At 36.8% G+C, this 14,011-nt stretch overlaps 1 protein-coding gene across 2 annotated transcripts in view; it reads left to right on the forward strand.

Annotated features, from left to right (window-relative positions):
• vnc (GNAT family N-acetyltransferase vnc) overlaps positions 1-14,011 on the forward strand; it is a 95,267-nt gene that overhangs the window by 6,368 nt on the left and 74,888 nt on the right. For both annotated transcript variants that reach the window (XM_090382855.1, XM_090382847.1), the window contains exon 2: positions 9,853-9,951. In XM_090382855.1, the coding sequence (XP_090238981.1) occupies positions 9,853-9,951 (99 nt within the window). The remainder of the gene's footprint in view (positions 1-9,852; positions 9,952-14,011) is intronic.

Consider the following 14,011-nt stretch of genomic DNA (forward strand, 5'->3'; position numbering starts at 1 on the left):
ACTGTTGTTGATGGATGAGCTGATTTTCTTCAAGAAAACCCATGAGACTGCTATGAAGAATTTTTTCGAGTAATTTTGCAAAAACTGAGAGTAGAGCTATTGGTCGAAAGTTGTTGATGGAGTTACAACGGTTTCCCTTTGGAACAGGAATGATTATTGCTTTTTTGAATCGAGAAGGGAATTTACCAGATTGAAAGGAGAGATTGAATATATACTTCACTGTCATAAGAATTGAGCTAAGGACCTTTTTCAGCAGAGACGGAGATCTTTTATCAAAGCCAGGGACTCCCTTTTCTTTCAATTGATTCCCTGCTTCTAAAATCTCTTGATCGGAGAGAGGAATGAGAAAAAAAGAGCTTCTGACTGAGTACTTGGCAGATTCTCTCATTTCATTGTCTCTGAAGTCAAGTTCGTCTTGAAAGAGGTTATTCACACTTGAATTGAAGTGGTTGCAGAAGGCAGTAGCTTTTAGCTCGTCATCTGAAATGAGTACTTCGTTTTCAACTACATCTCCAACATAGCTTCGTGATTTCAGTTTCCTTCCCGGTAATAGTTTGTTCAAAACTGTCCATTTTTTCTTGCTTGTTATGATATGTTCATTGAAATATAATTTAAATTTAACTATAACTTTACAGGATAAATTGTTGGAACTGGCTACTGAAGAAGGATTGAAGATGAACTTTGAAAATACAGCATCACTCACCTCATTTTGGCTAAATGTTAATGAATATCCTGAGCTTGCTGAAATTGCTTTAAAATCTCCTCTTCCATTCCCATCAACATACCTCTGTGAGACTAGTTTCTCTTCTACGAGTGTTATTAAAACAAAGCATAGAAACAGTTTAGATATACGTTATCCTTTGCGAGTAGTGATGTAATCAATCCAGCCTAGATTAGATAAGTTAACAAGCAAGAAGCAAGCTCATTTGTCACATTAAAAACTTTACATATTGATATACAGCATGTTCATTCAAAGTGTGCATATAAGCATTAGCATTAGTAAAGGCATATGATGCAAGAAAGCAAGCTTATACAGTATCAGCCAAAAAAAAAAGAAAAAAAGAAAAATCCCATTTCATACATCCATTCGCTCTGAAAGTTTGTCCAGTTGCTCCTTGAATTTATTTAAGCTATCAACTTTCACAATGACAGGTGCAAGTTTGTTCCAGCAATCAACTATCTGCCGGCTAAAGGCAAATTTCTGCACATCTATTCTACAACTGTCTTTCCTGAATTTGAGTTGAATTAGGGCCTTATACACCTCAATCATGTCACCTCACGGGTGCCTGGTCTCCAGATGTTGCAATTTGCATAGCTTAAACCTTTCTTGGTAAGAGGAACCCCTCGTTGCCGTTCTCTGTACTTGTTCTAGCAACTCTACATCCTTCCTAAAATGAGGCCTCCAGATATGTATGCAATACTTAAGGCATGGCCTGAACATTGCCTTATACAAATGGATAATGACCTCCTTAACCCTACAGGAAAAATTCCTGTATATATCATTGACAAGGCCACATGACCTGCTCTGGCAGCCTGTCTACACTACTCAGAAAGCTTCAAATCTGACTCAATTACTCCCAGTCTTTTTTATTCTCTACCACCCTGAGTGTAGTACCACACAGTTGGTTTGTTTCTCTGGGGTTACTTCTAGCCATATGCAGTACTTTGCATTTGTCAGTGTTAAACTTCAGTTGCCACTTCTCAGCCTATCTGCCCAATTTTTCTAGATCCATTTGCAGTAGCATACTGTCATTAACAACTCTACCAACCTTTGTATCATCTGCAAACTTGAACTTTAAGCCTGATGTATTATCATCAATATCATTGATAAATGTACAAAACAATGAATCCAACACCGAACCCTGAGGGACTCCACTATGATTACTACTCTGTCTTCTCCCACTCAACCATCCTATATCCATTGTAGCAATGTGTCCTTAATGCCATACTGCTCCAATTTGTACAGTAGTCTTCCATGCACAACAGTATCAATAGCTTTCCTGAAATCCAAGCATATGATATCGAAATTATTTTCCGGAACAGAAGTTAAACTAACAGGTCTGTACTTACTTGTGTCACCCTTTGATCCCCCTTTTTGAATTGGAGATACATTTTCACATATCCAGTTCATGGGAATCTCCCGTGAATCCAAGGATGCTCCCATAATTATGGCTAAGAGTTTGCTTACTTCCTTTACCATCTCCTTTAATATAACTGGGTAGATCCCATCCACCACGGGTGCCTTTTTTATGTTTAAAATTTCTCCTCCACTTTGCTCACAGTTATTACAAAATCATTAACCTCCCTGTTCAAGTTTAATATGCTTCTGTAATAATGTAGATGCAATATGCTCGTTCAGTTTGTCAGCTATCTGAGCAAGATCATCAACCATCGATATCAAGTGCACCAACCTGATTCATCCCCTTCCTTCTAGAGTTTATATAAGTAACGAAGTCTATGCTGTTTTTCTTTGCATCCTTTGCCAAAGATGTTTCATAATTTGCCTAACCTCGTTTGTAACTTGATTACAGACTAACTTCTTTCTATCTATCATAGTCTTCTGTGTCGCCTGATAATCTGCCTAACCTCCTTTGTGACTTGATTACAGACTAGCTTATATCTACCTTAGTCTTCTGTGTCACCTGATAATTTGCATCCCATGCATTTTTCTTCTCTGCCACGTGTCTCATTAGTTAATCTCACATCCATTTAAGCTTAAACCTTGAACTATTTCTTAGTTGGTATGAAAAGCGTAATAGCTTCCAAGTTAATTCCTTGAATGCTTCCCATTTAGGATTTGCTGTTGGTAACATCATCAGTTGGTCCTGCTGTATAGAATTTAAAAACTGTCTGAGACCACTGTAGTCACCTTTATGTAAGCAAAAACCCTTCTCTTTACCCCTGATGGTAGTTACGTCTTTAAGTAAATCCCACTTCAGCACACTGATCACTGCTACCAAGTGGTTCTTTTATCTGCAAATTCTTAATGCACTGATAATCAGATCAAAAGTATTACTCCCTCTGGTTGCCTCTTGAACATGCTGCTGTAGAGAACAATCATCCAATAAATCCACAAAAGTCTAATAGGTGTTTAATATGGGGAATCGCTATTTCACTCAGCTTTTTGTTTAGTTATGATTGTGGAATGACGAAAGGTTGAGTGGACTGGTGATTCTCTATATTATTCGCCTATACGCATACTTTGAATGAACAACGTATATGGTTTTTGCATTTCTGTTCTTTTTTCCTATGTTATGTTTGTTCTGGTTATATTTATTGAAATGTAATTTTATGTCTGTTAAATCTAATAATAAAAAATTTAGGCTTATATTTTGTGTGTGTGTGTGTGTGTGTGTGTGTGTATATATATATATATATATTTTTTTTTTTTTTCATTTCATTTTTATAGTACAGGAATACCTCGCATAGCGCGTTTAATTTGTGCCAAAAAAATACTTCCCATTTAGGGTTTGGTGTTGGTAACATCATCAGTTGGTCCTGCTGTATAGAATTTAAAAACTGTCTGAGACCACTGTAGTCACCTTTATGAAAGCAAAAACCCTTCCCTTTACCCCTGATGGTAGTTATGTCTTTAAGTAAATCCCACTTCAGTACAGTGATTACAAAAATACCTCACTGATCGAGGTATTATTAGTATGTATTTTAATGTAATGCTTTCCGATAATTTTATTATATGGGTCGAGTTGCAAAAATATATAGGTGTTTGTGTACTATAAATTGATGCACATGAAGTTCTTGCAAAAAAAGAAACTAAAATAATAAAAATGAAAAATACTAGTAAATACAGTAGAAGTGAAGTATGTACTGTAGTTTTATTTTGAAAAATAACTGATCAGCTTAGTTTGCACAGTTTTTTCCCTTCTTTTTATCTGCATACATCTCTTTATAACATCGAATGTCATTTTTGCAACGCCTGCCTTACTTTCATACCTCGTTCGATGTTTGGATCTAAAAGAACACTCAGCGCCATGACATTTCTTCTTTCCCCTCATATTTGCGTATAAAGGTGTAACCTTTTTAAAAAATAATCTTTAATAAAAATACACAGCGAAAATATTTATACAGCTTGCTCGGAATCTAGAGTGTTTACTAATGTACGAATGCTAGCAGAGTCCGTATATAATGGGAGTTTCGACAACAGTCAGAATGGCCTTGAATCCATAACTCATTGGCCTACGTGCTGGCATTATAATACATACATATATACCATATCAAATGTATTGGTGCGTAACGCAGTTATTTATTATTATTTATTTTATTTTATTTTATTATTTTTTTTTCAATTTGTAAACCGCACTATAGCGAAACCCGCACTATGTGAGGTATTCCTGTAATTCATTTTTCTTGAATTTTACGAAAGTATCAGTCTGTGGCAGATTGGAAATAAAATAAACTTGTCATTCACCACAGATAGTTTGAGAAGCACAGCTTTAATAGACATAATATAAGGCAAAAACTACTGCATTCCCACTCCTGACCACTCGGCTACAAAGGCCGTTCTGGTCAACTAGATATGAATGATTAACCATTGATGAACCTGCTCAGGTTGCTGACAAACTGAATAGGTGTTTTGCATCTACATCTATACAGGAATATTTTAGGGAATGGGATGCCAGAAGTGTATCAAATACAGATAGGGAGCTAAATGATTTTGTGATAACTGAGAAGGAAGAGGAAGTGTTAATGCTAAATATAAAAAAGGCACTTGGGGTGAAGATGGTCTCTATCCAATTATATTAAGGAAGGATGCAAAAGAGGTCAGGAAATCGTTAGCCTTAATTATAATATAATCCTTGGATTTAGGGAATGGACTGGAGATGTAAATGGATCTCCTGTTCACAAAGGTTGATTGAAGGGTGACATGAACAATTAGTGGTTTCAGTTATCAAAGCAATCCGATGAATTTTTTCTCATGCAATGGGCAGCCTTGATTCCAGTAAGCAATACAACAATACAGCATTAAAATGGTAGCAATGCAAGAGAATGCAATGTGTGTTGTGGCTGTTCGATACCAAGATCTCCAGTGACTAAAGAGGCATTTTCAACATTTTTCGTAGGCAGATTTTTCTGTAAGAAAGATCCACCTATGGAACAATCAATAAGGTGATGGTGGTTGAAACAGTTTGAAGAAACTGGCATTGTGCTGCCACAGAAAGGAGCAGATGAGCCTAGTGTATCTGCAGATAAAGTTTTGAAAATTCAGGAAGTGTTCACCCAAGGTCCTACAAAATCTATCTGCTGCCAGGCAAGCTTATAGCTGCAACCATCCACAACATTGCACAGGGTGGTTTGCAAATTGTCCAAAGTTTATGCTTACTAAGTGCAAATTGTGAGGAAATTAGGCCTCTCAACAGACCACAATGAGAAGAATTTGCCGGTGACATTCTCAATTATATTGACAAAGATGTGCACTTTCTGAAAATTTAGAAAATGTTGTTTTCGGTGATGAAGTGACATTCCACCTGTCTAGTCAAGTTAACAGACACAGTTGTGTGTGGGGTCTGAAAATCCCTACTCATTTTGTGAACATGAATGTAATAGTCCCAAAGTAAACATGTGGTGTGCATTGTCCTTCAGCCAAGTGATTGGACAATTTTTCTTTACAGAGTTCACAGAAAACACTTCGAGCATATCAGGGTAATTTGTGGAGTTCACAGAAAACACTGTGAACTCCACAAATTATCCTGATATGCTCGAATTGTATGCAGCCACATATGCAACCACATGTGCTGTATACATATATATGGGGCACCACCACCACCATGCTGGAATTTGCATGTGTACAATTTCCTGAATAAAAAATTTCCTGACTGATGAATTGGCTAGGATGGTCCCATTCTATGCCCTCTTTGTTCCTCGGATATCACACCAATGGATTTCATTGTATGGGGCCATGTATAGGACATGGTGTATGCAAAAAAAAAAGTTAACGTTACAGAGTTAAAAGACTGAATTGAACAGGCAATGACTTCCATTTCTCAAGAGATGCTTCAAAACACTTGGAATGAAATCAGCTACCATCTTGACATTCTATGTGCTACCAAAGGTGCCTATATGGAGGTTTACTGAAGTGCTGTTGTGTGATAAGAAATTCTTTGCTTTATTAAGTGCAGCAAGCAGTTTTACAATAAAATTTTAATTGAACTTTTATTGACCCTGCAAAATAAGTTTCTATTTGTACTCAGTGCAGCTGTTATGGCCACAGAGGTTTACAACTTCATAAATGTTTTATTGCAGTCAGTATACCAGTGCAATGGTTAATAGTGTACCAAGCTTTTTTGTGGTTACACATAGGCTTAAGCCAGTGTTTTTATGTTATCTCAAGGCTACTGCCAGTGGCAAGGGGTTGGCTGTATAATCATTCAGTTCTTACCAAGTTTCAATTTTCTTTTAATGCAATATGCCCCCAAAAAAATGTATACACACTTCATAAACTTGCTTATTTTTCTCTTAGTGAACAACTCATTTGTAAGCCTGTTGTAGTGTTAATCATAATGTTAAATGTTCAAGAGAGTTTCATTGGTAACATAACGGTGCAATTGGTAGGAATCTACCTACCACCACCTGTTAAAATGAACACCTTAAAAGAACTTGAGAGGGTACTTGAACCCATTCTTATCTCCTCCAGGAGTGATGTCAGAACTATAGTATTAGGTGACTTCAACACTCATTTTGAGCATGGATTGGGCAAGGAAGACCATTACAATAAAAATAGCCACCTATTGCAGTTTCTGAAGGATATGTTTCTCAGACTCAACCTGAAGCAAATATGCAAACTCCCCACCAGAAAAGAGAAACTTCTTGACCTGGTCTTCACAAATTTTAACATAAATATTAACTATACTACCAATTACTTCCACTCGGATCATCTAGCCTTATTTCTTGACTTTGATATCAAGACCAAATATATCAGCAATGTAGTCAGGGAATGCTCCTTCAATTTTAGGAGAGCACCCTGGGACAAAATAAGAAATGAAATCTTAAATGTCAACTGGCAACCGTTATTTAGGAGTCAAGACCCAGATATAATTCTGGATATGCTGTACAACAACTTAGACCTAATTATCAAAAACTATACACCTAAGAGCCATGCAAAGGCAAACACTAATAAATTTCCTATGTGGTTCACAAAAGAAATCATTCAATTACTCAAGAAAAAACAACAGATGTTCATCAATTTCAAAAAAACACAGAGACATGACATTTACATTCAGTTCTCCATTCTAAGAAGGCAAATAAAAAACAATATCAATTTGGCCTATCAAAATCACTTAGCTAACCTACAGAACGCAATGCTAAACAGGCATGATATGGGTCCATTCTGGAAGCATTGGAAAATGGGTTATAAAAAACACAAAAACATGAACAAAATGGAGACCATTCAATCAGATGAATTTGCAAATTTCTACAGTGAACTATATACTGAAAAAGCTGATCACAGTAGTAAGCGTGATAACACCACTCTCTCCACGGATTTCAGTGTTACCCTGACACAATTTGAAGTCAATGCAGAGATTTTATTGAATACCCTCAACAAATTTAAATCAAGTTATGACACAAACACCGGCAGTTTCCCCATGGCACTCTGGAAACACTGCTTTGTTGTATTGCAACAACATCTTATACATCTGATCAAAGCCATTTTCAATAAGGGGTCACTCCCCGGAATATTAAAGGAAACCACTGTCACCCCTCTTTTTTAAAAAGGGGCTAAAGACACACCTTCCTCATTTCGACCCATACACAAATCTAACCCCCTAAGCAAGATTATTGAGAACCTCCTTTACTCTCAACTCTGCTCCTTCATGAAAAATAAATTCAGCCACATTCATCATGGCTTCCTAATGGGCAGATCAACAGTGACTAACCTACTCTCCATAGAACATGACATAAAACTTAACCTTGACAATAACAATCAGATAGACATTATATACCTGGACCTACAGAAAGCCTTTGATTCAGTACCACACAAGTTGCTTTGCCTCAAATTAAAGCACATAGGTTTATCAAGTAATGCCTTATCACTCATGTCTAACTTTCTTGAAAATAGGAAAAGCAGAGTATATTTTGAAGGAAAATTTTCTTTCACTTTCCATATACAAAGGGGAGTCCCACAGGGTTCTCCTCTGGGGCCACTACTCTTTGCTGTATATATTAATGACATACAAGATGGTATGCAACATGTTGACATCAAAGTGCTCTCATATGCAGATGACTTGAAAATTTACAAAACCATCAAAACAACACAAGACTGTGAATCACTGGAAAATGGACTAGACACCATCACCCGATGGATCACAAACAATGGTCTAACACTAAACTTAAACAAATGCTGCACCGTGTCTGTCGCAGACTATCACAAGAAACACAAGATTAATTATCCCTATAAAGCTAATAATCATCAGCTATTGAGAATACATGAGGTTTCAGATTTGGGAGTATGGTTTTCTGAGAAGGGAAACTTCAACAAACATGTAAATAAAACTACAGCTAAGGCTGTAGTTTTATTTACATGTTTGTTGAAGTGTTGATAATCATTGTGGAAGCTGAACATTTTGTGACTTGAAGATTAACAGTACAATTAACTTCAGATGTGTCCTTTACTAATAATAAAATAAATGAGTAAAGTGGGTATGCATTTTTTATTGGAACACTATGTGGAAACAGAACTTACCAAAAAAATATATACAGGGTGTCTCAAAAATATTGGTACAAACGTTTAGGGGAAGTAGGTAACATCTAAAGGAATGTGAATCGCAAAGGAACTCATAACCGGAAACGTAACCGTAAGTCGGTACACAGCGCTGTTCATCAGTTCACGAGAGGGAAAATTTCTGGTTTACTTGTTCAAGCAGTAGTCACTGCACGAAGAGCATGCATCGATATACGAACTGTGAGCTGGCAGACATGCACCTAGTGTATGGATTAGCAGAGGGCCCATGCGGCACAACATCGCTTCGCAATAAATGTGTGGGCAGGTATGGTCGGTGACTGCTTAGTTGGTCCATACCTGTTACCATCCCGCATGAACTCCGCTAAATATCGGATCTTTCTTGAACAAGTTCTACCAGGGTTATTTGACGATGTTCCAGAAAATGTGAGACGCAACATTTGGTTTCAACATGATGGGGCACCTGCCCATTATGGAAGGTGTGTTCATGACCATTTGAACAGGCGTTTTGGGCGTCGATGGGTTGGCCGTGGTGGACCCGTTGCCTGGCCCCCACGCTCACCTGATTTATCGAGCCTTGATTTCTTTCTGTGGGGGGGGCCTCAAATCTATTGTGTATGAATCGCACGTGGATACAGAAATGGATCTCGTGGCGAGACTCTCTGCACTGCTGCTATTGTCAAAGAAACTCCAAGTATGTTCGACCGTGTCCGCCAATCCATGCTGCGTCGGTGTCACGCATGCATTGCATCTCATGGTGGGACCTTTGAGCATCTGTTGTAACATCATGAAATGCATCCATCTCGTACTCCATTGTTAATATTATGTCAAATAAATGTTTGCCACTAATTACTGTCTTGTGTCATTTCTTCTTCTTGTGCCTCTGCTACTACTTTCACGTGACGTTTCCGGTTATGGGTTCCTATGCCATTCACATTCCTTTAGATGTTACCTACCTCCCCTAAACGTTTGTACCAATATTTTTGAAATGCCCTGTATATATTTTTAAAGTAGAAACATTAAATTCTTTACTGAGTTCTTTAGTAGTAAGTTAAAATCAAAATAAATATTGGGCTTTTCATAACATTACTTTTCTAATGCCAAGAACAGTCAATTAATAGTAATTTATTAAATTTAAAAAATTTTTTTTACATTTTCAGCCAGAAGATTTAATGAATATGCAGCACTGTAATCTTCTTTGTTTGCCAGAAAACTATCAAATGAAATACTATTTTTATCATGGCTTGTCTTGGCCACAGGTAAGAATTTTTATAATAGTAAATGAACTTAGTTTTTTTTGCAGTAAAAGACAAAACAGAAGTTTGAACTTGTCATTTCTATAGCAGTGTTTGACAAATTCCTGACACCAGATCACCATAGTGCCTAAAACAATTTCATGGAGATTGCTGTACCTGTTGGATTCTGTTGGTTTCTGGCACAATCCTGAGGTGGATCAAGGGATGGTTGAAGGACAGAAGGCTTAGACGTATTATAAATGGTCATTCTTCAGAGGCAAGGAAATCTGTTCTGATTGCAAGCAGGTCCTTCAGAGTTTAATGCTATGCTACCCTTATTTTTGATTTTCTTGATCAATGTAAGCAAGGGAATAGGGATATGGTTAGAAGGGTGGTTAACAATGCAAATAAGACTGATCTTCAAATTGACAGAGGGTCAGAGAAATACGTTTGTTTCAGTTCTGACAAATTTAAGGTCCTACATTTGGAAAACAGTAATCCGAGAGTAACTTATGCATTAGGTGGGATATAGCCGTTGTCATAAATGAGGCTTCTTACAATACATGAAGGTTAGCATGCAGTCTAAACGAGAGGTCAGGAAGATGTATGGCGCTTTATCAGTAATTTATTGTACTTTTGTGTCTAGGGAAAAGGAGATAATGATTCCATTATACAAATCTTTGGTGAGACTTCATTTGGAATACTCCTCATTTTTGGAGGATGCATTTGAGAAAAGCCATTGAGCCCCTTGAAAGAGATAAAAGAAGATGGGCAATTTGTGTAGCTGAGAATAGCAAAAGGGTATCTACAGAGAGGAGTGATTGCAGAGGCATGTGTTATGGAACTGGGGATACAAGGCATCTTAGCAGTGATCTGATTGAAGTAGTAGTAGTAGTAATAGAGGCATGTGATGCAAGAAAGCAAGCGTATGAGCTTATGTAGTATCAGCCAAAAAAAAAAAAAAAAATTTTACACATCCATTTCCTCTAAAAGTTTGTTCCAGCAATTAACCACTTACGGCTAAAGGCAAATTTCCATACATCTATTCTACAACTGTCTTTCCTCAATTTGGACTTATGCCCCCTCAGGTTCGTAACATGAGTAATCAGAAGAATTCCATCAGAATTCAGGGTTCTCCTCCCATTCAAGGCCTTATACACCTCAATCAGCTCACCTTGCAGGTGCCTAGTGTCCAGCCGCTGAAATTTGCAGAACTTAAGCCTTTCTTGATAAGAGGAGCACTTCGTTTCCCTCGCCAATCTTGTTGCCCTTCTCTATACACGCTCAAGCAACTCAACATTCTTCCTACAATGAGGCCTCCAGACCTGTACGCAGTACTCAAGTCATGGCCTAACCATTGCCTTATACAAAGGGATAATCACCTTCTCAAAGGTGTAACACATTTAGAGGAGGGAAAAAACTGGGTGATGGTAGAATTTCCACATTATTCCCCATTCATGTAATGGGGCATAAAACTGAGGGATCATTAGGGAAACGAAGACTGGTTTCAGGAAGTTTGTTTGACCAATTTCTTATTGAACAGAATAAACTACTTTACTGTTTCGTTGTGGTAAAGAGATATGGGTCGTATAGCATGCAGCAAAGCCTAGCTATTTAGCATCTTATGGCTTATACTAAAATTATGCATACCAAACTCTTGGCAGCAGTTAGGTTATAGCATGAATCTTATCAGTTGGAAATGTCGTAGTACAAAAATGTTATTTGAAGTATTTTGCTTTCATTGTTCCATAAATTTTTTAATTTATTTAAAATTAATAATTATTAAATTATTAATTTAAAAAAATAAATTTATTTATTTTTAACAGTTCCAAAACTAGTTATCTGGCCTGCTTAAGATTAAGATTTCTAAGTATTAGGGTTTTTCCTTGATTTGGTATACCAGGTTTTGTAATCTGCAGATTGGTTTCTCCACTTACAGGGTGATTCAAAAGTTTCGGACCATTATAAATACAGTCGAAGTTCTATATAACGACGATGTCAGGGAAAAACAACGGCTGTTATGTTGGAAGGACGTTATATTGATCATTCATAAAATCAGCAATGAAACAAATAAAAGCTTGAAATTTTAAATTTACTGCTACTAATACAATATAGTATAAATAATCTTATTTATAATATGTACTACAATATTAAACAAGAAAATTATGAGTGTAGAGTGCAGTAAACTTACAAATAATGTGTAAATTTCACTACATAGGCTACATACCTGTCATGACCTAACAAGAATATTGTTTCATACTTTAAAATAATATGTCAAAACACGCTGTTTCAATGGTAGAGCATGTTTTAAAAGAGAATTATGAAGGTGCGCAATAGCAGTTATTTCACTTTCGTAGTTAGGCTGCACTTGATAAAATCAATGTACAAGTTCTAATCCTAATGTCCACTTCCAATTTTGCATAATCTTTTAAACTTAAGTTTTCCTGTAATTTTAGGTGATGATGCACATGCTCAAATATTTCTTCCCTATTATCAGACTGTTCATCGCAATTAATAGAGGAATATGCGGCAAAACTTCACATTGCATCATTCAACGTGGCTAATTCAGCATGTTTTAAGCAGTTGGCAATCACTTTTTCATCAACTTCATCCCATGCCAAAACACCAATGATTAATTAAAAGAGGCGGCTTCTCTGTGCGAGACATGTTTGCTGCTGGGAGAACGGTAATCCATTGTTTGGCCTTTTTTCTGCCACTACATTTCTTGTCTTTAAATATAAGTTTTATCCAGTAGCAATTTAAAGAAGAGTCCAGTTTCATCAGCATTGAAGATGTTGTTGTGGTGGTATGTCAATAAAAAATTTAAAATTATTTTCCTTCCATTGCTTTGTAGCGTCAATATCCATGGCTGCACTTTTGCCACACACTTTTTTGAAAGACAGGCCATGACGAGTCTTAAATTTCTGGAACCATCCATCTGAACTTTTAAATTCTTCAATATCCATTCAATGCACAAACGATTCAGCCTTAGCTTATCATCATTAGCCATTCCAAAAGTACCTTTCCAAGATCAGGATACTTCGCCTTTCATGCTCAAATCCTACCCAGTGCAGCAGATTTATCTAAACTTTTAATCTTTTTTTCGATCTTTTAGAATAGTGAACAGAGTATTCTTAGGAATGCTGAACTGTTTGGTGATGTCATTCTTAGAATGTGCACCATTATCTACAGCTTGCAAAATCCTTATTTTATCTGCAATTGGCAAAGCTATCAGCTTTCTTGGATAAATAAACATACACTATGTAATGAACTTCAAGCCGATGTTCATTTAATTACAGCAGTGCAAGAAAAGAGTGTGGGATATGGTAACGAATGGGCCTGGAGTACCAAATGATTTCTCACGGTCAGGCTACAATTACTTCAATATATTTGAAGTGTTCTGTCATTTTTAAATGCAAATATTGTAATTAAAAAAGGAAAAATTTCAGATTAAGAGGTGGAAATTTATGGTTGTTATAGAGAAATCCTTTTATTTTCAAGATTGTTTTACTGAATGTAAAATAGCATTGGGCTATTGAGAACTTGGCCGAGACCAACCACATAGGACATTTTAACATGTTGGGATGTTAAAAAGAGGGTCGCTATACAGAGTTTTGCCTGTACTACAAATGATGGTTCAAGCATATCCATTTACTAGTCCTGGGAATGGATAAGTTATTGAAAAATTTTGCCATTTTATTGACCTAGTTAACATGTTAAATCATTCTGTGAATAGCTTTACAGTCCTAATCATGTTCATTAGTTTATTTTTAGATTTAGTAGATTTAGATATACATGCTGCCATTAAGCATGGTGGATAGCGGGTTGAGTGCTAGACAGAACCACAGTGGACTCAGGGCATCTCTCTGAAAGATTCCTCTTCTAATGGGGATTGGCCTGGTTGTGATGTTCTCGACCTTAATGGTGGTACTCCATTTCACCATTGTTGCTCCTAAGAAGTTTGTCACTGTCAGATTGACCTTGTAAATCTTCAGGGTCTCTATTAGCCAGCTATGAGGTACAGAGTGAAGGGCTTGCGGTACTCGATTTAGGCCATGTATAGGTTGCGGTGCTTCTTGTAGGC

This window comes from Mastigoproctus giganteus, chromosome 1 (assembly GCF_048544385.1).
Source record: "Mastigoproctus giganteus isolate SK-2022 chromosome 1, ASM4854438v1, whole genome shotgun sequence".
NCBI classification, from domain to species: Eukaryota; Metazoa; Arthropoda; class Arachnida; order Uropygi; family Thelyphonidae; genus Mastigoproctus; species Mastigoproctus giganteus.